The sequence below is a fragment of the Calypte anna genome, chromosome 1, assembly GCF_003957555.1.
Source record: "Calypte anna isolate BGI_N300 chromosome 1, bCalAnn1_v1.p, whole genome shotgun sequence".
NCBI lineage: Eukaryota > Metazoa > Chordata > Aves > Apodiformes > Trochilidae > Calypte > Calypte anna.
The window spans coordinates 62,305,123-62,332,533 of NC_044244.1; the positions used below are offsets into that span (position 1 = coordinate 62,305,123).

Genomic DNA, 27,411 nt, shown 5'->3' on the forward strand with positions numbered 1-27,411 from the left:
TAGCTCTTACATTAACAGAGTTTAATGTAAGACATAGGAAGGTGTCATCTCTTAGGAACAGGGAAGTGGGAAGTGGTTTTAAAACGCCTGACTTTACAGTGTGGTGAGAGCCATTAATATATTAATAAAGCATTACTAAGGGGAGACTGATAGCTCAGTGTTGTCAGTATAATGCCTTTAGCCAAAGATACCGACATTAAGAACGCATGGACTTCCTTGTCCTGTCAACTGTTGTGCAGTAGTTGCAAAGGGATAGGAATGGGATAAGTCCAGGAAAGTTTTAGTCTTGTGGAAACTCACAGGATTGTTCAGTAAAAATAAGTTATTTTGAGACTTTGTGATTCAGAGGTGAGAACTCCACCAAAATTTTACATAAACCCTTTAAAGTTACTTCGAGGTTATTTAGAGCTGTTCCCAGAGAAGGCAATGAAATGGAGGCCTGTATTTCTGTTTGAATGCTTTTGTTATTTCTGTAGTAGAAGAGTGAAAGTTACTAAGGTTGAATGTGGTTTTGCAGGTATTTTTGTAGATATTCTCAAAAATACAGAGAAAAAATCCAGGATTTAAAAGTATATTTAAGAAACTTCATTGCTTATAGTGCATAAGGTTTTTGCACTAAAAGGGGGTGAAAAAAGCTCTTGCTTTGCTCTATAGGGAAGGTACTTAAAAGCTTCCTCACACTGTGAACCTGTGACTTTGTTTGGAGGTAAGCTTGTTTTAGAGATGTTTCTACCCATTACCACCATCATAGTTCTCTGCATAGCAGGAATGCTATTTAGGACCACCCTCTGAAATGGTTGGATCTTTTAGTACACAAATATAGAAGTTCTTCACTCCTACTAGTGTAAGTCATAAAGGGGGCAACTTCTGGTGCATTGTCTCAGTTGTGTGCTATTTGTGGCATTTGCATCTTCAAGGCTTGTTCTGGTACTAACTGTGTTTTGTGGCCCATGGAAAAGATTTAATGTTGTCTTGTTCTTTTAAATTCAGTTCCAAGTCCACTGGACCTAATCTGTGGCTTTTGAATTACTGTTGTGGAACCTGAGTTCAGAAATGTATGCTAGATTGTTTTCCGACTAGGATGGTAGCTGTTTAAAACAGAGAATGCAACTAATACAGTTTGATTTTTCAAAAAGGTATTTTTCCATACTGAAAATAGAAGATATTTTTAATATTATATGACTGAGGCATTTCTAAAATTATAGTGCTGAAATGCGTGTCTGGTCATGTGTGTATTTTTGAAAGCTATTTCCAAGCTGAAGTCTGGACAAAGTAAAGGGTCATTCAGCTACCTCAGGATGTTCACCACTGCATAATGTTGTTCAGATGATAGTCAGCATCCCCGCTTCTAAATGGGAGGTTAAAAAACTGTCCATGATAGATTAAACTGATCTTAGCTTTTATGCTCTTGTACAAAACAAAAAATGGAAAAATATGTGTTTGGTTCACTTGTTTATTTGGAATTTATTGTTGCTTCAGAAGACCTTCTGTCCTTACACTGTGTGTTTCTAAGGAAGCCCCTTACCACTGTTAGATGCACCAACATCCTGCTTGTTTGCCAGCAGTACACCAAGGAACTGTTCAATCTTGTAGTTACAAAATTTCCTATTCTAGAGCTTGAGAAATGTCTTCTGTTCATTATAACTGCTGCTATTTACAGTAGGTGCTGTGACTAATTAATCTACTTCTTACTGAAAACCATCTGCTTAGCTAGTCATAAGGGTTCCAGTTGCTTAGCACCTTTGATATTTTTATTTATGTGGATGTGTTCAGTAGAGAAGACTTTTCTGTACGAGTAAAAGCTTTAAATACTATGTATGTTGGGCTAGATAATTAGTCACTGGGGGAATTGGAAGACATGGTGTATATTCAGCAGTAGTGCACAACATAAATTACATTTCAGTGTTACCACAAATACTGTGTTTTTTGTACTCTGTTGTAGATTTTTACTTGAGGGTGCTGCCAAGTGTTGCAGCCAGTGATCTCTGGTAAGACTTATGACTAGTTTCTGTTCAAACTTAACTGTGTGGAAACAAAGTAGTGGAACTGTAGCCTACCACAGTGGTCTTCAATTGGCTTTGTTGACCAGGAGGATTTGGATATATATGGAGTTCCAAACCTTCTAATGCTTTAAGTCTTCTGACTTTATAATAAGTAAAAACATAGTATTGAGAGTATAGCAAAGAAGCTGATTAAATGGGCAGTGTCAGTGTACTCATGGCTCCTGGAGATCAGTTGCAGAATACAAAATGTGGAGCAGTGATGTCTCATCAAATGAAGAGCATGTGTTCTTTCTAGCAAAGGTTCTTATACAAATGACTAGATCCTTCTTTTAAGCAGCTTCATGAGCTTTAGGAATGAGCAGGGTTTGTCCAAATAGCAATATACCTGATGTGTATAGCAGCTTTAACCATGTATCTTGGGAAATTATTTTTACTGTTGTGACTGGCCTCTTGTTTTTTATTACTGCCTCAAATTTGCTTAAAGATAGGTGGTAAATTGAGGTGGAGGGAATTTTCTGAATTGCATCAGTTGGGTTGCAGCAGACAGGCCTGCAGAAACACTACAGTGCCTCCATTGTCTTTATAGTGCATTTGTGAAATTAGGGCATGCACTTGTTTTCTGTTGCAAGTCATGAAGAGAGCTGGTCTGGAGAAGTTTAAGAATCATGGGACTTTGGTTACTTACACACCTGCATCGCAGAGGGTGAGGACAGACTTGATAAGCTACTTCAGTAATATAAAGCTCTCAAATGACTGAGTTATGAGTTTTGGTGTGGATGATGATAGAACAATCAATTTCAAAAGGTTCAAAATATGCAGTTGTCATTTTTGAACTGGGCCTGTCCTAGTCTAAATGCTGCCTCGTGAGCTAACTCTAGCTTATTGGAAGCTTTCATCTGCTCCTACTGCTTGTATTGCAGTAATGCTATTTACTCTGTTAGGATACTGATCTAGTTCAGAGTTTATTCTGCAGGATTTAGTGATTTAATACGAGGCAGAAATATCAATTGTCCAGAATTAATTGCTGTGAAAATACTGAAATGGGCAAAGCTGTATTTTTTACTTCTGTTAAATGTGTTGCATTGGTTTGAATTCCTCCTTCATCCAACCTCTGCATTATCAACTACTCTATCTTGCTTTTTAAGAATAGCAATACAATCAGTCTTTAGTAAGCAACTCTTATCCCTTTTGAACTGAATAAATCTCAGAACTGAAGCATTCCTTTTCCCAAGTATTTGAACCAGGGTGAGAATTATCAAATAGTTATAGGTAGTGTATCCTGTATGAAATGGGGAAAGAACTAAATCAGACAGATGGTTTCTAGAAATGACAACAGGATTACAATGACAGATGAAGATGGAAAAGGTGGTGAAATGGTTAAACCTGTAGGTTCTAAGGGCTGAGTAAATAAATAATAGCGGGTGGTGGAATTAGAAGATCATGGGTTAAATCAATTTAGATGCCATATATACCATTACCTAGGGGCTTCTTTGAGACTATGGGGAAGGAGGTAGGATCATTGGCTTATTTTCCACTGGAATCATGCTCTGTCTAAATTCCTGGAGTTAATGGTTTGTGGCAGCCTGGGACTGGCTCAAACCAGAATGGTAACGACATTTTTTTAGAAAAAAAAAAAAAATAGAGCATTTAATTACTTTGTTTGTGTGATTTGACTTTGCTACTGATTCTCTTAGCCTCTGGTCTCAGCAATGCTAGAACATTTTGTTTGAGAAGATCCATCAGTTACGGTAGAATTCCTTCATACTCTGCACTTAGAGCACCTTTGAAAAAAATGAAGCAAGAATTGTGGTTAGACTGGGCTGTGTGCTTGTTAAAAGCTGAAACATTTAATGTTCTTTGCAGGTCATACAAAGTACCTCAGAAAAGTGTAGCCATTGTTAGGTGTGTATGATACTAGATTTTTATTCCAGTGCAGTAGGTTTGCTTTGACTGCAATCTATATTTAGTTTGAGTGCAACTTTAATAGCAAAAAGATTTATAAGCAGTGATAAGCAGAATTTCAACATGCTTTATTCATGATACCAGGAAGTGCTGTTAAAATGGAGATGATAATCAACAGGTAGTTGATTATGATTAATTTTTTTCTGTGTGTAAAATGTCTATCTAAGCAGTTGGAAGGCCACTCAATGTATCAGTATCTGTAATGATTCCTTTCCTCTTTACTGCTCTGAAGTTTTACAGCAGCTGGTAGAGAGGATTTCTAAAATGCCCAGTAAAGGATCAAAAAGTACTGCTTTTGCAACATTGATGCATGGAATAAAAACATCATTGTTATTAATTGTGATATACTTGAGGGACCGAGTATCCTATTTAATGTGAAAAGTGATCTTGATAAGTTGAAATTGAAATTTATCACAGTTTATCATCACTAGTTGGTCAAAATTGATTTGCTCACTTCACACTTTAAAATTGTGTATGTGAACTTTATTAGTTTTGTTCCTTCCACAAAAACCCCCGAAGGCCAGAAGCTGTGAACAACTCATAAGTAAACAGTTTTAACAATGGCTGTTTGGAATTGTATTTAAGGGGAAAAAATTACATGTCAAACTTCAGGTTTAGGCTTGGATTCTAGCAAGAGGTATTGAAAAATATAAATCTGGAAGTTATTCATGCACATATGATTAAAAAAAAAAAAGCAGCAGTACAGCTGGCTTAACTTTTTCCTACAGACTGAAAATCACCTTTAAATTCCTCTTCCCCTTACACTAAGATGACAGGTCCCATGGTTAGCAGCATGCTGTTGTCAGGAAGGAGAGTGGTTGAATATATTGTATTATTCTAGTGCTGTCTTGTATTCTGTTAGGATAAAATTAAAGTTAGTTAGTTATAAGTATGCTTGTGTAGCTCTGAAAGAAAAGGTGAAACAGCAGCTGCCTTCAACACTCTCCCTTCACCCCCTACCACTCCCAGTACAAAACTGGTGCCAGCAACTTCAAGTCAGACCAGCACACTGGACAGACCCAATTCTTCTCTATTTGAAAGGGTACTTCTGCATCAGTGGGAGTGAGCTGGGTGATAATCCTACAGGCAGCCTTAAACTGTGGCAGGAAACTTGGGTGGAGAATGGGCAGAGCAGCCAGATAGGGAGGCGGGGACATGCAGGAAGCAAAGGATCCTTGTTCTGCTGCTTCTTTCTCCTCCTTACAGCTAGAGCCAGGCAGGTGGAAAAAGGACACCCTTACTTCTTTCTTATACTGATTCTTTCTATTCAGTATTTGATTGGCAAAAACAAAAATTAAGCTCAAATGTCTGCAGCCTCATGTACTGGACTTGGAAAAGTAGAAGAGGTGTCAAACAGAAAACAATGCTCCCATTTAATTTTGATGTCTGCTTTCCTTCTGCTGTGCGTTAAGTCTACAACCCAGTGGATTCCCATCGGAAACTAGCGCCTAACTAACTCTGTAGTGAGCCTGTCTCTTTTCCCAATGGATTTTACGAAAAGAGACATCTGTCCCATATTTGTGATTGTTAATTCCCACTGTTGCTGCTCTCACAAGGATTGTGCTAAAGAGGTAAGTAAGAATTTCAGCTGTATAGAGTGTGTGTAGCCACAGAAAAGGATTTTGGGGCTAAATCCAAATTCTTGACAAACTTGCTGAATGACTTTCCATTTGTGTAGCTTGGATGAACTTGACTGTACTTTTTTTTTCCTGTAGATTTTTAAATGTAGATTAAAATCCTGAATAGTGAGGCAGGAACAGTTGTTTCTTCTGTTATTTTCCACCTGTGTTGTTATTCCAAATCTAACAATTTTTTGAAAAAGGTTTGGATTGCTGAGGATATATCACACTACTTCAGTCTTCATTTTGGTTTGGTGTGAAAGTTACAGAGTATTGATTGTACATGCTTTTATCAAGTAAGTTATCTTTTAATTATCTCTTGCATTATAATGAGATGCTAAACAAGTGGCCCAGTAATCTGGTGATCTAACTAATGCAAAATACTATGTGTTTATAGTAAAAAATTGTGCAGAGCAGTTCTCTGTAGCCTATGCTTTGTTTGAAGCATCTTGAAAACCTAGGGGATTGTAAGAGAACCGAACTTCTGCTGGGTCAATGAACCATATAAGTGTGGATGTTGAATTCTGGAACACTTATTTTTCACCTGATCACAGTCTGATAAAATCACAAACTTTATCACATCCAAAGTGCACAAAATAGGAAATATCTTTTTATGCTTATCCCAAAGACTGGAATATGTTTTTTTATCAGTCGCACTTCGTGCTGCCTACAAATATACTTGTATTCTAAGAGTGCTCTCAAGACATACATGTTCAGTGGGTTTTATTTTAGGTTGGCATTTGCAAAAGAAGCAGTTCTGCCCTTCTTAGCTATTGCCTGGGAGCCTAGTGCAGCAGCATAGGGAAGCAGATGGGGGAGCTTCATCTCACTGGAAACTCTTGCGGGCTTTTTTGCCTGGAATTGTTTCAAGTCTGTTAGGCACTGATCTGGTTCATTATGCAGCTGTGTATGTGTATGTGCTGGCAAAAGGGAGGCAATGATATGAGTGTGGGAGTGGGAGATGGAGGAGAAGCAACTGCTACTTTCAGCAGCACTGCCAGCTCATGCTGTTTTAGGTGGTAGTTTGAGGAAATGGTCATGATTTTCATGCCTGCCTGTTACACCTGTCTATGCTTTTCTTTTTTTCCTCTGCAAGAGTGCTTCCTTCTAGTGCTTTAGCAAACTCTAAAGAAATGCTAATGGGATTTGGTTGCTTAGTTCTCACTAAACTGCCACTGGAGAATAGGACTAGTAGATGAAAAGACTTTAGTTGTCACGTAATTCTTCTGAGGAATTTGGAGCCAGGAAAGGCATATTAGAACATGATGGTCTTGCAGTAAATGTCATGAAAACCAGGAAATACTGGATGGCTTAGTATGTACTTGAGTGCCTTTGAGTATAGAAGCTAATGAAGGAATGCTTGGCTGCACAGCTCATGTGCACTTAAGGACATATCAAGGTTATGTGAATTGCAGGGCCTGACCTCTCCGTGCTTCCTCTGTGATGGCAGATTAAGGTGTGTAGGCAGTTTAGGGTAGAAAAGAGCTCACTGATTTATTGTTTTTTATTATTCACTGTATCCTTTACCATCTTAGGTAAAAATTGTTTCCTCTAGTGCTCATAAGAGGAAAATAATAGCTGATGATGTATAAGTGACGTGAATTAAAGTGTTGCTTGGCCACCACTGTAGACTAGTCTTAGGTAACCCTTCTCATGGACTTGAGAACAAACAGAGTAACAGGTTGTTGGTTTTGGGCCTAGTGTGATGTTTTTTCTCCCAAGTCTTCTGAGGAGCAGTTAGGAACATGGAAGCTATGCTTGAGACTGGCAGGAGCTTCTCTTTTAAATGGAACTCTTGGTTTGCAATTCACAAAATTGGTTATTGTAAAATAGCCCTTGTGAAAGGGCCTGAAGCTGTTAGATATTTCTTTTAGAATAGTAAAATACAGGGTAGATTTACTGATTTTTAAAATCCTTTCATAGAATTACCTTCTCAGTCTTTGTGCAAGAACAGAACATGTTGTAAAATAATTTAAAGGAAACTCATGTTCTGACTTTGTTAGATTGGTATCTTGCTGTAGCTGTTGTCTTAGATCTGTGACAATCTCTTTTCAGAAAAACTAAAAGCTAACATCTGCTGCTGGCACAGTGTAAATGAACATACATGCACTCTTCTGCTATGTCTGGGAATTGAGCTATTTAGGAGATGTAAATGTGTTAAACTTTGGCAAATGTGAATAAAAAATTTACAATAAGCAGTTGAATAGTTATTGAATTATTTATATATATATGTATATGTATATGTATGTAGTAGAGCATTTAATTAAGTTTAGAAATATCTGTCTCTGCATAGAGGAACCTGAAATCCTGGGACTGTTTTAAGCTTGATAATAATTAAAGGTGGGTGTCTCTGACTAGTCTGCTATATAAGGAGGCATACATGCAAACAGGTACTTGATGCTATTATCAAACAGTAACTCCAGTTTTATAAAACCCTGTAAACTGTAGGGCTCTACGATGTCCTTCTAGGAAGATATTTATCCTACCTGGTTATAGTGTCCAAACTTTGGTGTGGTGTCTTATCATCTTATCAGAAGCATTGGTCTTCAAAAGTCTTGACGATCAGTAAAGCTACTAAAAGCCTTAAGTTAATGTTCCCTGGAACACTTTTACAGCTTAGTGTAGTGACAATATGCTCTTCAGTTCTGTGAACTTTAATAGCTAGAATTTCATAGAAGTTTAGAGCAAAGAAATAATCAAAATGCTGTTGTGACAAACTTTTTATCATGTGAAAAAAGTGTCTGTAGTGTTTTTGTTTTTTTTTTTTTAAATTCCAAATACAACACCTTTGCCAAATGTAGTGACAATTAACACTGTCGTCCCCTGAAGGACTTGTGTGTTTTTCTCACTCCTGTGTTTGCATCAGTTGAAGCTGGTGTAGACTGTGCCCTCTGGTGGAAAAGTGTGGTAGATACTTTTCAGGTAGTAAGTATAGTAAGTCAATGTACTTCCTTGTCTGGCTAAGGGAAAGAAGGTATCTAAATGTAGATGGAAATTACTATCTTAATTTTCAGTTAAATTAAGGTCTGTAATTGCAAATGCTGTGGTTCAGAGATTCAAACCTTAATGTTTCAAGAATTGTCTTCCACTGGCAATGGAGGTCATGTCTTGATGCCCCCATTTGGTAGGAAGTAGTATTGTACAAGATATTAGGAGAAGTAGTTTCTGGCTAGGACACAAATCATGATGCTTGTGCTACTACTTCTTTTATTTCTAACTTCACACTCTTGCTTTTATTTTTCATTTTTTATTTGGTTCTGATTTACCAGTGACACAGGGTCATATAACAGAATTTATACAGGATGTCTTCCTCCTCTGTCATTCTTCTGTCTTAAGCACGGAGTTTGAACCAAAAGGCTGAATCAAGTAAAACTGTTTGCCAAGTATCACTGTGGTGGACAGTTGTTCCCGAAATAAAGGTTCTGGCCATGATGAAGTGATCAAGCTTGGCTCTCTTCCTGCAATGTTTTGCAGAATTCCCAGATGGTCTTTTCTGTAGCCCTATTTGCCTTACTGATTTGAGTAGCTGATCATATGTAGATTTTGTTTCTTCTCTCCAGTGGCTTTAGCCTGTATTAGAGAAAGGAATGCTGAGTGTTCTTGAAGGGCTTTTGTAAAGGTCTGCATTGCTAAGCTCATTTCTCTGAACTCACAACCCCAGTGTTCTGCAAGTATGATTTGAGTACAGTAGGTCTTCTGGAGAGGTTAAGATACAGGAAAGTTGTTGTCTTTGTTTTGTGTTGGTTTTTTCAATTATTACTTCCTTTTTTAAACACTGGACAAGTTATTTAACCAGCATTACTTCCACAGAAAATAAACAGTTCTCCTATCATAACTGAGAAACCAGCATCCAAAGTCTTCTGTTAAGTAGTAGTAGCTGAGAAATGGGGGGGCCGGGGATATGTTTGCAGAGGTCATTAACTAAAGATAAATTTGAAGACTGTGGTCAAATTTCTCTTTAATTTGCACTGGTGGGGAATTCCTACTTTCTGTTACTTGTATGTTCCAGTTTTGAGTTTCTCTGTTACTTGTACATTCCAGGGTGTCAAACCTGCCAGCTTTGATAAAGTAGCAATCCCTGAGGTGAAAGAGATTATTGAGGGATGCATTCGGCAAAACAAAGGCGAGAGGTAAGTACTTAGAGGTTTTTTTCCAGATGGAGGTATTACTTACTGTAATGATACTACATGCATTTAGTTCCTGAGCTCTTCTGTGTGTTGATCAAAGCTGAGAAGTCAGTACTGCTTCTGCAGCTTCTGTTCTTTGGTAGATTCATTTTAAGTAATTGTTTTAGAGCATTACCAGCGTCAGGAAAACTGCAAATGCCATAGTAAACATCCATGTCAGTTTATTCGGAAATTCTACTGCTTGTGTTAAAAGTTTGACCTAGTCAGGAAAATATAGGAGGACAACCTTTTCAGATTACCAGATATTGGGATTGTTTGCTTGTTTTTTTAATTCTGTAAACCTTTGGTTTTCCTGTCCCTTTGATTTTGTTGGCATTTAGTGGCTGGTTATTTTAAGGGCTTGTTTTTGTTAATTCTTTCTGCTCCTTTTCATCTGCATTTTCTGCAAGATGGCTTCTGCTTGAAGTGATTAACTTACACCAGTACAGGAAATGTATACCTGGTCTGATGGCTGATTTGTGGGATTGGTTTTGTTTTCTGCTTTTACATAGTTGTTGCTGCTTATTGAATGTATAATTTAAGAATGTTTCGGCCTTTGGCCTCTGCTTGCCTCATGTTGTTCTGTTCAGAACTAGTTTTGACAGTTCATGAATGTTTGCTTGTTCTCTTCTGTTAACTTGTTGAACTTCTATGTCTGATGGCATTGCTGTGTGTTTTTAATTTATTTTTTATTTTGAAGCAATTTCGTATTTTTTCCCATTTTAAGTTACTTTTATTGCAGCTTATTACTTACTACTTGCCATTTGGTTTAAGTGGTTAACTTTTAGACTACTGCTGCTAATGTTGTGCATATATGAATTTAGAACTCTTAGTACCTTCAGGACAAAGCTTCTAATTGTGCCAAACAGAATGCCATCTTATTTAATGCTGAATTTAATAAATGAGACACTAAAGATCTTGAAATAGACTAAAATACATATTTAGATTACTTCACCCATTTGAGGGCTAAGGGTTGTGTGTTAGATCTTAATGTTCAGTAAACTCAAACCATTTCTTCAAGGTTCTTATTTAATAAGAACCCCGCTCTGTTGTCTTAAATCTGTTCTGACTGATACGTGTTATTTTTTTTTGTACATCTGTAGCATTGTTGCATTTGTTTCTCCATCATGCCTTTAAGTAGAAATCTGAAACTGTCAGGCTGTCAAACAGTTCATGGGAGAAGTGAGCCAAGTAGAGTAAATTTGTGGGATCACCAGGCAAGGATATTCCTTAATATTTTATGAAAATCTAATAACTTTGAGCTTTCTGCATTCTTTTCCAATTCACCAGATATGCTATTAAAGACCTTTTGAATCATGCTTTCTTCCAAGAAGAGACTGGAGTACGGGTAGAATTGGCAGAGGAAGATGATGGAGAAAAAATTGCCATTAAGCTCTGGCTACGAATTGAAGACATCAAAAAACTCAAGGGCAAATATAAAGATAACGAGGCAATAGAATTTTCTTTTGACTTGGAAAGAGATGTCCCAGAAGATGTAGCACAGGAAATGGTAAGTGTTGGTAGTCTCACAACTGGTGTTGTCTGACAGTGAAATGTAATCTGTCAGTTTCTGCATTTGCTATTGTTTTGGTCTAGAAATAAAACACTTTCAGAAGTTTCTGAATGAGAAGAAGTGCCAAAGTAATAGTTTATGTGGCAGCATTAAAATAGTGACTATCTATGAGAGTCTGAATTCTGTGAATATATCCTCCTTTAGGTGGAATCTGGCTATGTCTGTGAAGGGGATCACAAGACAATGGCAAAAGCTATCAAGGACAGGGTATCTTTGATTAAGCGAAAGCGAGAGCAGCGCCAGTTGGTGCGAGAAGAACAGGAGAAGCTTCAGGAAGAAGGTGGTCAGAAGCAGCAGCTGGAGCAACAGCAGCCATCAAGTGCTTCCCATGCAGGGTCAAAGCATCCATCTGTCACTGGTACTACTCCTGTCCCCACTGCTTCAGCATCGGTTTCTACACAAGTGGAGCCTGAAGAACCAGAAGCTGATCAACACCAACAACTGCAGTTCCAGCAGCCCAGTATATCTGTTCTTTGTAAGTGCCAGTTGGTTTATTTAGGAACCCTTGCACTGACACATTCCACACCCCCACTGCCTCCCCCAGAGTCTTTAGCCTTTGGTGGGTATACCAATAAATACATTATGATGTTGCTGTCTCCCATTGCTGTCTGCTGACAAATGTCTAGAAAGCACAGCAAAATAGATGAATTCCTGTTTCTTAGCTGAGCCAAGTTTTGGCACAGATCAGAAGCCAGTATTTTAGAACTATTTTTTTTTTTAAGTTCATACACTAAATGAATGGAGGCAACTGCAACATAAGCACATGTCCTATTATTAGCTGCCCTTCTATAGGGACAGTGTATTCTGGCCATGTGGAAGGTTGTGTACTCTGGGGGCAAAGCATTTAGAGCTTTTAGAAACACCTACTTGAATCCTTGATAACCTATGTTTAAGGTGAAAATGAGATTCATTTACAAGCAGTTCTAATGTGTGTTCTATACTAATGTGTTTTCTGATAAATGTTTTAATTTTGCTCTACTTATTATACATGAAATGATGAACTAACACTCCTAGCTCTTCCACTTCTGCCATCTCAACATTTGAATGAATATTCAAGTAATGATGGTAGATTAGGATATCTGTATTAGAATGGTGAAGATAGAAAGCTTCTTCTAGTTTACCTTTTTTGTAGGAAGTATAGTTTACTATTAAATATCTTCCCAAAGGACTCCTGAAATGACTGATATTTTTCAGAAGTTAGGAGTAAGGAATTACTGTATTGAGAAAAGGAAAAAAAAAAGCATTTTTTTTAAACCACCTTAAATATTACAAAAGGTAAAATGCTGATGTCAGTGTGATGTGGCACAGACATCAATCTAATATTTGATTATAATGTATTTAAAGTTCTGAATTCAGACTGCAGTTCTTGAAATGCAGATTTTTATCTTTAATTTCTGCAGCTGATGGGACAGTTGACAGTGGCCAGGGCTCATCAGTTTATACTGAATCATGTGTGAGCAGTCAGCAGACTGTGTCGTATGGTTCCCAGCATGACCAGTCCATCCCAACAGCTCCAGTCCAGGGATACACAACTCCGGTTGGCCAAGTGCAGTCACAGCAGCATGGAGGATATCAGCCACCTGCAGCGGTAAGCAACAACTTCTGGTGTTGTAAACACATGGAATTACCTGATTTTTGTATTTGTATTGTGAAGTGAAAAGAAAGGATGTCAGTATCCTCCAGGTGTCTTTAGTTTTGCATGTGGTACAAATTCTGCATGGGAATAGTTAAGGGGCTGTTACTGCAAGGCAACTGAGTCTGTGGGTTGGGCAAATGCAAGAGCATACTTATTTTTAAAGCTTTTGTTTGATCTTGAGTGCACTTAAACAGAATGATGGGTTAGGCTTTTTATGGATGGAAGTAACTTCCTCAGAATACAAGACTAACTCTTAAATTAAGCATTTAATTTCACTTGGGAAGGCAGTTGTGTCTGTGTGTGTGTGTGTGTATAGGGTGACCAGGGATAAAGTTAGTTTGATTCGAAGAAAGGATTAGAATAATTTGAGCTATTGCATAAGTATGAAATTGTTGTGTGTGTTCTGTGAGATTTTGTTTACAGATTCTGCAGGTAAGATTTTTTTAAACTGCTACAGAATGCTGCATGTGAGAATTCCAGACCGAAAAGACCCCACACCCCTGTTCCCAATTTAATTTCTAGCTTGTGTTGGTTTGCTCATCAGTTGCCATGCGTATTCCTTTTCCCTGGAAAGTCTGCACTGGGCACAAATACTTTTCCTACTATGTTGGTTTGTGTTGCCCTTTTATTTTGGTGTGTTTTTTCCTTTGGTATGTTTTTAGGTTGAAATATGAGTATGCAGAAATCTATTCTAACTCTGGAGTAGAACTTCTGCAGCTGTTACATTGTCTTCAGTGGTTTCCTTGTCACTTGTTTTTTTAAAGAAACAAAAAAAAGAATCTAAGCTTAAGGCAGAGACATTATGGTATAATGTAATAATACCATAAGGGAGATGATGTGACACTTAAGACACAGTTGCTTCACTTTTTTTTTTGGTTGTAGCCTTTGCTGCAGAATTGTTGATCTTACTAGCTTTTTGGAAAACATGATGGTTTCACTCAAGCAAACCATCTCCATCTTTTCAAAAGGCACATAATCTGAAACATGTAGTGCTGCTAGTCCTTGGTTAAATGTTTTTTTTTTAAACCCTCGCAGTAAGATCTTTTTCTGGGTAAGCCATATTTTGGTGTGTGGTGGGCATATCTCAGAGTAGAAGCCATTTCACTTTCTTGGGACTGTAATCTCTTGGGTTAATATATGACAAAGGCAGTCAAGATACTCCTATGTTCTCATGCTCTGTGATGATGACAGTGATACCGACAGACTGGAGTAGAACACCAGAGGAACTATTAAGGCTTTGGTGTGGAGACAGAATGACAAGTCTAAATGGCATTGACAGTGGGAGAGATGGCCTTGAAATAAAGTGCAGTTCAATCATGACAAGAGGAAGGTTCATGCCTAAACAGGAACAATCAGCTACACAAGTACAGGATGAGCAACAACTGACTAGGCAGTGAATCTGCCAAAAAAACCCTCAAAAAACAACAGGAGGGGCTCAGGGATGACGTTGGACCACAAGCTGGACATGGTCAAAACCATCATGCTGTTGTGGAAAAGGCAGATATCCTAGCAGACACTGTATTTATCTAAAGTAGTTCTAGTCTTGGCCATTGGTAAGTCTTTCCTGGACACCCTACTTGAGCTAACTGGGAGAGAATTCAGAGGAGAATAAAAAAAACCCCACCAGAAATACAGAAAACATTGTTTATGTGGGAAAGCTGAATGAGATAAGATAGGCCTATGAAAGATGAGCCTGAGGAGAGAGAAAGCTGTAAAGTCTGCTGTAAAATAGGAGGAGACTAATCAGATCACAACATTTGTCAGATAAAATAAAAAATAAACCTAAATTACATTGATTGTTTGGGAAGTTTTTGTTTGGTTTTTTTTTTTTCTAACCAACAAGGACATCATGTACTGCTGTCTCCATAATAGAGAAATTTCTGAACAGGCTGGATAAATTAGTCAGATATGACATATATAACTAGTTCTGCCTTAGAACAGGTAAAGCTTATGGGCAAAGTATTTGTTTAACTCTTTGAATTCCTTTATGCCTCTGTCAAATGACTGAGCAGTCTAGCATGATTTCTCACATCAGAAATCTTCAAAATCAGTTCTCCATGGGATACCTTGGAAGTTTTTTCCCTGGAGTTGTGTTTAACTTCAGTTATGTTAAACTGTGGATTGCATCCATAAGAGGCTGTAGCGTTAGAGAACGAAAACTTGCAGTTGAAGACTGCTTCTTTCTGTTCACTTAAAGTACAACAAAACACATCCTATTAAAAAAGAAGTAACAATAACAACCCAGCCCCCCTGATTCTGATTCTTCCAATTTGGCTGGGTAAAATCTAGATAATTTTATTGGCCCACTGTCTGGAAAATGCTTGTTTAAGACTAGTTTTACTGAATTTTCCACTTGTTGAACCAAATTTTTTCACAGCTTATGTTTTAGAATGTGTAAGGTTTAAAGTTTTATGGCAATATTCTAGTTTTTTAAGTCAGCTGCATACAGTTAGTCCACTTAGTTCAGGGAGGTGCCCAAGCAGAGACACAAGGTGTTATGAATAAACACACATTCACTTGCTACACTAAGAGTTAATATTTTAAAAGCTCATCACTATCTGCTTAGTTTTTTCTTTTTATCATGCTGCCAGATGCTGTGAGTATACACAGTATGGGTTACATCAGTGGCCCCAGAGAAATTATTCTCTCCTGTCTGCTCTGCCTTCCACATTTCTTGGAAGGGTACCAAGTAACTTCCCGCACTGTTCAGTAACCTAAGGCAAACTTGGGTCCTCAGAGGTGTGTGTAGTCTGTTCCCAGTGTGTTGCCATTCATTCAGCATTTTTCATGTCTTCTTGCACATGTAGTAGGCAGTGTTGGGTCTATCATTGTGTGTCTGCATTTCTTTTCTACCTCATTATCACTTTTGCTGATTTTGTTACTCATTTTTTCAAGTGTTCAATTCTTAACTTTTGTTTTCCTCCTTTAGCCTCAACGTGGTCGTAGCATGTCAGTTTGTGTCCCCCACCTTCCTGCTCTTCCCTCTATGTCCTGCATCCCTCTCAGTGCTCCTTGCACCCCACCACCAGCGCTGTCTGCACCTCTCTCTCCTTTCTACCTTCGGACTGTCCCTGAAGAAACCTTTGCAGAAAGGCTTTCTAAAGCCCTGGAAAGTGTCCTGCCCATGCACTCTGCCTCTCCACGCAAGCATCGACGCTCCAGCCTGCCCTCCCTCTCTGTCAGTCCTGTATGTGTTACCATTTGCCTCCTGGCACAGTAAGATAAGTTATCATTAAATACATCCTGGGCTTTTGGCATTTTAAAAATGAGAACACGAAGGGATGTTTCTTTATTCCTGTGCTGCTGGGATGTTGACTTTTTCTGTGAAAAAGCAGTACACTTAACATTATCAAACAGCGTTAATGTAAATTACTCAGTTGTACCACAGAAAGTAAAGGGAAGCCTAGTTCTTAGACCCTTAAGTCAGAACAGTCAGCTTAAGTCAGCTTTTTGTTTTCCAACTTAAAAGAAATTGCAAAATAACCAGCTTTTAAAGCTTGGTTTCTGTGGCTGATTATTCTAAAAGCTTTAGCTAGCTGTCCTGCAAGAACTTCAGGGTATGAATACTTTTGAGAATTTTTCTGTCAGCTTTAATTGGAGAGGCCACTTCCACTGCTTCTTGATGGAAAGAAACCATGTTTTTTTGTTTCTTAAAGTCTGATGCGAGGTGAACAGGAGATAGTCTGTCTGCAGTTTTGGGCTTTGATTTACCTGAACTAAACTTTCAGAAACATTTATCTGTAATTTGAAGTGGAATCAGTTTTTAAAATAGAGGAAGAGTTCTTCATCCCATAGGACCTTGTTAGGGTTGGTCAATATGGAAATTTGCTGCTGCTTTTCTGGATAAAAAAGGGCTGGGGAGAAAGAACAATGTGGAAACAGCAACTTGAAAAAGTCATAAATGCCATATATCTAGAAGACAGTATATTTACTACTGACTCTTAAAATGTTTTTTTTTTCTTTTAATGTGGATAATACATTACCTCTCAGCATACTGTAGGCTGTAGAGATGAAAAAATGCATAATTACTAAATTGCTTTATATTCTTACTTAGAACATTCTTTAGTGATGTTTTCCATATACATCTTAAATAAGATGAGCCTCATCTGAAGTAGTACATCAGATGAAGTGGAATTGCCTGAGGGCTGCTGTTACTGAACACATCTGTGAATATTGTCTGGTCAAGAATTAGGTTTTGATGAATGCTAATCTTCTACGTGAAAAGGTATGATCAAAAGAGACAGTGGCAGAACCTTGCAACTGGCTCTGCAGTTTTATTGTAGCTGTTCTTTTCTTCCAGTTGTGGGCTGGCATAGTTCAGTTTTGTTTTGTACAAGGTTACTTAGCTCTCTGGACAGGATACATGACATTAGCAATGTTTTTTTTGTGTTGGATGATACTAAGATGTAATGTCACTTTTCGTAAGTGCAAACTAGAGGCTCTGCATTGTTGCTGCTATCGAGTTCTCAGTTTTCATATTCCCCACATGGCAATAACCTCAGAGGTTTGATTGGATTTCAAACACTTTAGCACAATGGATAGCCTGTGACAATAAATCTCATACCACTGTCAGGAGCAAAAGTGGTTTCTTATAGTGAATTATTTGAGTTGGTCTGGAAAAGCAGCTCTAACACAAGCAAATGTTTCCATTTGTAACTGTGCCTGCCATGGATGTATTTAATGGATATTTACTACTCACCTAAATCTCCTAAGTACTGAATGCTTTTGACCATGAGTTGAGTACTCATTCTATAAAGTTACTTCACAGAACTGCCTAGTGAACTGTGCATGTTGATGTGCTTTCACTTTTAATGTATGAATTACTTGTCTTGTTCATGTCAATACAGCCTCAGCATCCCCGTGGGGGAACCCCAACGTTCCCAGATTCACAGATATTTTTCCCAACCGTTCATGAACGGCCGGTGTCTTTCTCGCCACCACCTGCCTGCCCTCCGAAGGTGGCAGTTGCTCAGCGGCGCAAGAGCACTTCATTTTTGGAAGCCCAAACTTGCCACTTCCAGCCATTGCTGAAGACTGGCCAGAGCTTAGTTCCACCTGGTGGTAGTCCCACCAATTGGACACCAGAGGCGTTTGTTATGCTGGGCACAGCAGCTCAGCGAGTCGCTGGAGAGCCTCTGCATGTGCAAGTTAATCCTGTGTTTGAGCCAGCTCCTGTACCGAATGACTATAGATCTGGACCAACACCTCCAGAGGATGCTCACTACAGAATGCATCCAGAAGCTGTGTATTTGGTGGGCATGCACTATCCATCACAGGTATCGGAGCAGTATGATCAAGTAGCTTGTAACTCTCATGCGACTGAACAACATTTGAAGCAGGTGTCTGAGTCAAGCCATGGGCAAGGTGGTCCTCCACAAAGCTCTGTGTTCGACTTCCAATTGGGGCAAACATACCTGGCAAGACATGTTCAGAACCTGAGGCTGGATTCTGGGATGGGTCCCCTTTCTCCATTATCCAGTGTTTCAGCTCCTCTGAGTGCAGATCCTGCTCAGATGACATTCCACCAGGTATTTGTTCCGCACTCTGCCCCAGCTGTGCTCTCTCACGCTGGTGATGGCAGAGCCAGCTGTGTCTTTGAGTTCCATGTGCACACACCGACTTCTGCTCCAGCAGAAGGGGCAGTTGCACCCCAGAGGGTCTACAGAAGTCGCCGGGGCTCTATGGAGACCAGTCAAGAGGAATCCACTCAAGGCATAGGGTTGCACAGTCGGCTTCAGCCTGTGACAGAGGAGCAGTGTAACTATCTTGGTCCTGAGTTAGCAGGTCCCAGAGGGGGCTCTGCCAGGCGGAGCTGGCCAGAAGGAAGCCCGGAATACTCCAGTGATTCCTCACAGCTGACTTCCTCTGACACTGGCGATTTCCAGTCTCCTCCCCCTACAGGGGGGTCATCTGCTTTTGGCTCAGACTTCTCATTGCCCATTGTTCAGCTGCCTCAGAAGGTATTGCAAGAGTCGCAGCTCTTCATCTGCTTCCCCCAGGGAGCCTCGACTCAGCAGGCCTTGTCCACCTCGCTTCCATCAGGACCACCTACACTCTATCCTCAGGTTACAGGAGCAAACCCTTCCAGAATTTCTCTGCTTTTTATAAGTCATATCTTGAAACTTAAAGGGGAGCCTTGCTCGTAGATATGCTCCACGTGGTTCTAAGTATTAGTATTCATGGGAGTGACTTTCCACAAAGTCAGCAGTATACTAGGTTCTCTTTACATGCCAGGTTGCAGTGAAATAATGAGGCATCAGCAACCACTTGGTATGTGTTCAGCTTTTGCTGAAATACTGGTAGGGCTTTTGTCTCAAGGGTAACAACAAATAGTCAGTGCTCCTCCTGGAACTAAATGTTCTTTTGGCCAGAGATAGCAGGAGTATCAAACTGGCTTTTTAAACAATGTGTTCCATGAAATCTGCCTCTACAGTTTGAATCAGGACTGATAGTAAAACTTGCTTTGTGTTTCTGTTCTTGCTCCTTAGCCATTGATTGAGAATGTGTTATTTGAAGTTGAACTTCTGTATGAATCATGTTTCCTTAGACAACCATAAAATTAATTTGGTGACTGTCCAAAATGCCATAGCTTTTTCTAGGCTTGGGGCAAGGAAGTGGGAAGAGAGGAGTGGAAGGAGTTGTGTTATGTACTTGTGCATAGATTTGGAAATGTACTTGCAGGATCATTAAAAGAACTAAACAAGATGGGTAGTAAACCAGTGGCACAAACAACAGTTGCTAATAGGTATTGCTTCCTTGTAAGCCTTGTGTAGAATACTGTGTCCTTTTAAAAAGAAAAATTGGAAGCCTGAAGCTTAGTTTGGAGGTACATGTTTTATCAGCATATATGGGTTTTGCACTTGAAATAGTAATGCATTTGTATACTGTGACTGTGAGGTTTGTGTACGTACATTGTGTCTGTACTTGTAGTCTGAAACTTTTCATGAGAGTTTTTTTGTGAGAAGACAGGATTTACTTTAAGCAAACTTCTACTCCTGTTCTCACAATTAGGGGCTCTCTGACATTTTAGTTAATCAGAGTGAGTTAGTAACTTTGGGATTTATGTCGAGGAATCAGAGAACCTTTTTGGGTTTTTTGGTAAGATCAAGAACTAAATGTTTAAGGTTTTCTCAAGTATAATAAAGGCGTTCTTATCAAAGCTGAAACTACTTTAATCACTAGTCCTACAGGTAGTAGTTTTGACACCGTAGGGGAATTTGTAGAATGAAGTTGCTATGAAAATTACTTGAGGACTATTTATCCATTAACTACCTTTGTTAAAATTCTGTTTCTTCTAAAGAGGTGACTTCTGATGGATGTAAAATACATCTGGAAAACACAGTGCAGGATCGCAATTATTTTACAGAGTATAAGTTCTGGAATCTCTGATTTGATCCAGAACAGAATTTGAAGCACAAACTGAATTGATGTGAACAGATGTTGCAGCAGTGGGATATAGCATGTTTAGATCCTAGCCAATAAGGGCCTGAAACTTATAAAACAGCAAAGAAAAAAAATGGTTCTTTTCATTGGCATTCTTCTTTCCCACAAATTTCTATAATTAAAAACTGCATGTAGTTTTAAAAAACTTGCTCCTAATAACCTTCTACAAGCTTAATGATAACAGCATTAAGGAATTTTATTCTTCTGTTATGTATGAATCAAGTATGTTGCTTACAAAGGCAGCTCACTGAAATGGTGTGTGCTCACGGAACTCATCTGGAGGTATTTCTCTACTTGTCTTCCAGGATCTGGTAAAGAAATATAATGGTCACAAAAATAGTAATGAAAGTCCTGGCATCTGATCAAAGATGTCAAAAGCCACAAAAATAATAATGAAAATCCATTCCATTTTTCTCTACATTTTCCATATTCATTTGTATGCCACTCATCCATTTTTTTTCATTGCTTATTCATTCAAAAATTCTCTCTTAGATAGAATGTGGACCCCCAGGTGCTTTGGCAGGCAATTCTTGGTAGCCTTTGAATGGCAGTGAGTCTGGAAGTGTTTTGTAGCTTGTATTATGACATGTCTCTCAAAGGGAGCTCATGACATCTACATATGAGGAGTACTTTGTTATTGGTCTAGAATTATGTATATCTTTGCCCTTTTTTTTTTTCTTTTAACAGTTATTTCCTTCTAGCCTCCTTCTGTCCCCCCACCTAGCTGTGTTTAGAACACACGTAAAGGTAAAATTTAATGCCTCAATTTCCAGTTATCCTATCAAGGTATCCTGCTTTTAAAGCATCATCAGTGGAACAAGAAGATGGTAGGCTGATCTGTCTCATGTTGAGGGTCATGGGGATTGCAAAGACTTTCTGTATTAATTGTTTTGGAAGACTTAAGATGGAGTTCAGTAGTTTTCCAGATTTCTCTACATTGTTCTGGTTGTTGTAGTAGGATTTGGCCAAAAGAACTGGTTGTCCCAACGGACAGCTAGAAACTTACTCCAACCAGATCATTCCAGGCAGAAATTATTTAAACTGCCTGCTGCAGGAACTGTAGGTATTCTAATTATTATTTTTTTTTTAAAGCTGATTCAGTTGTTTTTTTTCTCCTGCAGACACAGGTGCAAGGCCAGTCAGCTTCAAGCAGTGCATCAGTGCCATCCCAGACTACCCAACATGCTCAGCAGGTAAGATCACAAGCCCTAAGCCCAGGACTAAAATAATTTTAATATAGAATTTTGATGGCTGAGAGCAATTGATTACCTCCACCTCCCCTTCAATCCACAGTTTTCGACAAAAGCAAAAGAATCCTCTGGTTCTCACCCAGGATGTTAGCATCCTGTGAGCTTAATTTCATAGACTTCCTGAAATTTGTTTTTTGAATTACTTTAGTTTTTGTTTTTGCATGTCTGTCATCCCCAATTTCCACCTTATCTTGCAATGGATAAACATTAGGGTTTGCAAGATAGATTGACAGGCAGACTTCATTTTCATTATTTCTTTTAACTGGGAAATACTATATTCTGCAACATCCTCTTCTCTTAACTGCCTCGTTTTCCTCTATAGAATCCTAATTGTTGTTTTCATAGGTGAAATAATTCTGTTGCAAGATTTAATGCTCATAACAAAATTGTATTAGTCATGTTAGTAGTTGCTAAACCTTAATTGACTCGGCATGTTCAGAAGAGCCACTGATGTCTGTTACGAGGGAGTAAAAAGTAGGATTTAAATAGGATATGCTTAAAAAACTTCTGTGTGTGAGGAAAACCAGCTTCTGTCTCTTTTCCCTACTGCAGAATGCACAGCAGCCAGCCTCTTCTCAACAGCCTGGGCAGTACCAGCTGCAGCAGCCATCAGTTTCTGCTGGTGCCACTCCCGCACAAACTGCCTCTCAGACTCAGACTTCACAGATTATGCCAATTCCTCAGGCAGCAGCTGGGACACAGGTAAACAAAAATCTTTCTAGCAGAAGATGGGTTTTTTTTTTCTTCTTCACAGTTGGCAAATTCAACATGCTGCTACTTTCACTTTTGTCATCTTTTCTAATGGTTTCAAAACATCCATCCAGATAACTGTTCTTAGTGTGCTACAACTCTCAGTTGTGTTGGAAAATGTGCTGGAAATCCCTTCTTTCACACGTGGCAGTCAAGAGTAATTTGAGGGAGGGATAGCACTTCATGCACAAACACCTTCAAATTTTCAAAACTATCATGAAGCGTATTGATAAGTGGTATATAATGCATGGATTTTCAGGAACTTGTCATTTCTTTGTCTCCCATAAAATGTCTATCTTCTGCACCATTTTTTATGAAACATGTTCTCTTACTTAGGTAGTGAACTGTAAGGACTGTCTTCTCCACTCATCATCTTTCTTATTCAGCTCTTTTCCTGTACTCTCCTGATAAAGAAGCTTCTGTTACTGAGTATTACTTAATTTTGGCTCATAACGCTGTCTTGAATATGTGAGCTTTGATTTTGTTTTTAAAATTGTTGTTTTGTTGCTTTATCTAAACTGCCTTTCCATTTGCATCATTTGCTGGCTTTAATTGACATATCCCTTGCCATTCTCTGATTGCTGGCACAGTGGCTTTTCATTCTCCACAGCTTTAGTCCCCATATCCAAAGCTGACAGATCTGTTGAAAGATTTGCATTTCTTTCCTGTAAGAAGGAAGGCTTGGCTCTGGGGACAGAGTTGAGGAGAATATGATTCTGTTTATGCACAAGTCAGTGCTTTAAGTTATTTGATTGTTTCTCTTTCACCCTCTGTGGGTGTCTGTTTCAAGTGCTTGTTGAGTTCTTCAGGGGAAGTGTTGTGAAGTGAGGACCTTTCGGAACTCCAGCCAACTTCCCAGCCACTCTGCCAACTGTGCTACCCGCCCACTTTAACAGAGTGCTGTAACTTGAATAATTCTTTCTTTGACTAATGCGTAAAAATTCTGCTTTCTGCAACCCTGCTTTAAAAAAAAACCATATCTATCTCTATTTTCTTTACCTCCCCAGCTTCCTGTTTCCCAACCAGTGTCGATCATCCAAGGCGAGCCTCAATTACCTGTTGCAGCACCTTCTCTCCCTCAGCCTTCAGTTGCCCCATCAGTCCCAATTGGCTCTCATTTTCTACCCATGGGACAACCCCTGCCAACTTCCATGGTTCCCCAGTTCTCAGTCTCTCAGTTGCCTGTAGCAGCTCCTCATGTGTCAGTGACTCAGCCAGGTTTCCAGTCACTGCCAATTTCCATGGCAGCTGGCATGAATCAGCCACTGCTCACGCTGGCAACATCTGCTGCGGCAACCACTGTCCCAGTAGGACCAACAGTTGTCCCTAGCCAGCTTCCCACACTGATGCAGCCTGTGGCTCAGTTGCCGAGCCAGGTACTCCCGCAGCTCCTGCAGCCAGCTGTCCAGTCCGTGGGATTGCCAGTCAGCATTGGACAAGCTGCTGAAGCTTCACTTCCTGCTGGAGAAGCTCTTTACCAGGTATTGTTGCAAGGCAGCAGATGTCTTCTCCACATTTTTTACCTGTCCCTTTAAGGTGCCGTATCTGAACTGTGTTCCCTGGCCAACTCACTTCTCAAAAGAGAGCCATTAAGCCACAAAAATGAATTCTGTTCCGTGGTAAAGGAATATTTTAAGAAGAGGGGGGAAAAAAAGTGCTTGAACACCCTAGTGTTTTGCATTGTTTTTATATTTGGCAATTGAATTGTTTTAAAATACAGAATTATAGTGCAGGATTTTGGTCAACTACTGTGTAAAGGAGGAGAGCCATATAACCAAAGGATTTTTTTAGCTCGGAAAAAAAAAAATGGTGATCTTTAAAAATGAGGAATGTGTTGGAGAGATAATCAATGGCAACATATTCAGCAATGTCAGTATTTAATTCCAAGAGTGGGAGGGGGGACATGGATTTTCTAGAAGTTGAACTGTGTGGATCTTGAATGTGATGTAAGTACCTGATGCGAGTCGTGAAATGCTAGACTGCTGGACACAGACTGCTTCAGCTACTTTGAGCCATCACTGTAAAATTGGCAACCTAAAAGAGTGACAAAAATAGTGACTCAGAATATGATCTTCTGGACCGAAATTGTATAGATTTAGAAATATCTGCACTGGGATTATAAGGGGTGGTGTAGAGAAGAAACAGTATGTAGGAATGTCTCTTGGTTCGAGTCAGCTTATCATGAGAGGACGGGAAGAACACAAGAACATTTTTACTATTTGTGTCAAGAATCAGCAGCAGTTGCATAACATGTTCTGAGCAGCAGTTGTTCTGCCTAAAAATTCTTAACTCATTTCAAGTCTAAGGGCATAAAATACTACGCCAGATAGGCAACTCTGCAAGTTGAGAGCTGAAGATTGTTTTGCCTAAGACTTGGAACTTTGAGTGGGGAATTTGCTTGTTTTAAGCATTGTGACGTGCAAGCTAAGCTTTGATAATGTGAGCAGTTTGCTCTGCCTCTCTTTTCTTCTTGCTCTTTTCTAATTAGCTCTGACATGCAGTTTGACTCCCTCATTTCTATTACAGGGCTTCCCATCTCTGCTGCCACCTCAGTACCCTGGCGATTCGAATCCTGCGCCTTCCTCTGCTGTGGCCTCTGTTAGCATTCCTTCTGCCATCCTGTCCCCTCCCTTGCCTGCAGATGCAATGGCTCAGCCAGGGTATCTTGCTCCTGTTGCACAGCCGTATGTGGAGCAGAATGTTTTAGTTCCCATGGGCAGCCTAGGAGGACAGGTTCAAATGCCCCAGCCTACAGTGAGTTTAGCACAACAGCTCTCATCTGCCCCCTCGCAGCAGGCAGTTATGGAGGTAAATATGTTGAATATAATGTAACAATACATTTAGGGTGTTTGAAGTTTGCAACGGCATATGTGTGTGTGGAACAAGTCCCTTCCATGCTTGTCTTCATTTGGAAGTTCATATTTCAAATGACCTTTTTCTTACAGCAGAATGTCATGCCAATGTGGGGACCTTGTTGCCACTGGCTGTTCTGTTGGGAAGTGAGTGTGCATCCTGCAGGCAGAAACCTGTTAACACTTCACTTCTCACTACCACTGTAGAACATTTTTGCCATATCAAAGACAAACTGCATTTGATAGCTTTTGAGAATCTGTCCTTTTTGCCTATGCTCTGCAGTGTTGTTCTTGCTAGGGAGAATCTGAATTGTCTTTCTGTCCTGCATTGGCTTGCCTTTTGCACATTCTGTTAGTAAGACTGTGGCTGCATGGCAAACTACTGACACGTAGCAGTAGAAAAGGTGGCTGATTTCTGCTCCCTGCCCCTCCCCAGATGATTATTTGCTTCACTGCAGTTTGCTCTGGAATCTTTTGTAAACTACAGCTGTCTAGATGCCAGCAGATTAAGTTCTAAAAAGGCAGTGCTTCTTGCTTTACAGCTGATTTGTGAGGAAACATTGAAGACTACTGGGTTATTTGAAAAAGAATAGTATTCTTTGAAGGGTTTCTTAATATAACTTTCTATCCATAGGGTACTCAGGGAGTCTCACAGACTGCTCCTTCAGAGACTCTTCCAGCAACACAGCCTGCTCAGTCTACCCCTTTGGTTTCCTCTATGGATAGGTAAGGATTGTTTCCTTTTCATCAAGCTGAATTTCAATTCTGTGTGTTAGATTATTCTTCCTTAGGTATCTTCTTTCATTAAGGTTATTCCTGAGAATGAAAGGAAAAACAGGCTTATGAAAGTTGGAGTAAGTTTTGATTTATAGCAGGGCTTGTAGTGTGTAAATAGGATTGTCTATAAAGATTTAATTTCTAATCCTTAATTTCTCATGTGAGATGGATCATAAGGGATGTTTTCACTTCCTTTTGGCACTTAGAACTATTTGAATTATGTTTTAAAACCTATTCAGAACATATATTTGTACAAATCAGTTTGCAAGAGATACAAAGATAAATTATGGCTATTAGAATTGCTATTCAAACAACCTTAAGTGTTGACAGGACTCTTCTCCCCTACTATGTGATTAACAGGCATCTACTGCTGTCCTGAAGAGAAGACCATCTGGCAGGGTAAACTCCTTCATTGCAGTTATGGAGTGCATGGGTACTAATGTGAAGTTGTTGCTTTGTGCTTTTTCAGTGCACATTCTGATGTTGCTTCAGGATTGAGTGATGGCAATGAGAATGTTTCAGCTTCCAGTGGAAGGCATGAAGGCAGGACTGCTAAACGTCACATTCGGAGGTCTGTCCGCAGTCGCTCTCGCCATGAGAAGACTGCTAGGCCTAAACTGAGAATTCTAAATGTGAGTGCATTTTTTTTTTATTACTTTAGTGATATTTTGGTAATGATGAGGTCTTACTTTAAACTTCAAAATTTTATTCTTTTGAGTGGTGTGCCTTGTATAGTTCTATATCATTTCATCTTCCCTGCCTCCAACTCTGAGCGCACAGGCTATCCAGTGTGGCAAAATTGGCTTGCTTAGCCACCAGTGATTCCACAGACTATTTCAGAATGTTTGTATAGTCTTACTAGTAAAGCTGGGCCAGTGACCTGAACTGTAAACTAGAAAGAAATAAGGAAACATCAGGAGTTTTAAAGAAAAATGCGGACAAAGGTGACCTTGGAGTCTTGAAAAATTAATGCTGTATGTAGCATCATCAGTTAAAATGGAAAATGTTTGTAGCAGAGCAGTATTGTTGGTTTGTCTCTTTGAGCTTTAAAGCACATGTCTTTCATACCCATGCTTTTGAACTATTGTTTTCTTTGCTTAAGGTTTCAAATAAAGGTGATCGAGTAGTGGAATGCCAGTTGGAGACACACAATCGGAAAATGGTTACTTTCAAATTTGATTTGGATGGTGACAACCCTGAGGAAATAGCTTCAATTATGGTAAGAATTGAAGAATGGAATCCAGTCATAACCACAGCAACAATATAAGCAGTCCTATTTTCAGATTTGTTGCAGAATTGCTCTTCATGTGCCATGGCCTGCACTTTCCTTATTGGTATGCAGTAATAACTGGAGATTCTGGGCACAGAGGGGTATACCAA

General features: G+C 39.3%; 1 protein-coding gene across 11 annotated transcripts in view; it reads left to right on the plus strand.

The window, feature by feature from the left end:
- WNK1 (WNK lysine deficient protein kinase 1) overlaps window positions 1–27,411 on the plus strand; it is a 100,469-nt gene that overhangs the window by 45,727 nt on the left and 27,331 nt on the right. For 7 of the 11 annotated variants that reach the window (XM_030462214.1, XM_030462189.1, XM_030462201.1 and 4 more), the window contains exons 5-15: window positions 9,626–9,714; window positions 11,041–11,260; window positions 11,468–11,798; window positions 12,724–12,911; window positions 21,524–21,595; window positions 22,205–22,354; window positions 23,410–23,883; window positions 24,929–25,210; window positions 25,889–25,980; window positions 26,501–26,663; window positions 27,134–27,250. In XM_030462214.1, the coding sequence (XP_030318074.1) occupies window positions 9,626–9,714; window positions 11,041–11,260; window positions 11,468–11,798; window positions 12,724–12,911; window positions 21,524–21,595; window positions 22,205–22,354; window positions 23,410–23,883; window positions 24,929–25,210; window positions 25,889–25,980; window positions 26,501–26,663; window positions 27,134–27,250 (2,178 nt within the window). Of the gene's footprint in view, window positions 1–9,625; window positions 9,715–11,040; window positions 11,261–11,467; window positions 11,799–12,723; window positions 12,912–17,772; window positions 19,025–21,523; window positions 21,596–22,204; window positions 22,355–23,409; window positions 23,884–24,928; window positions 25,211–25,888; window positions 25,981–26,500; window positions 26,664–27,133; window positions 27,251–27,411 lie in introns of those variants that run through there. The other 4 variants (XM_030462267.1, XM_030462233.1, XM_030462252.1 and 1 more) reach the window with 4 other exon arrangements.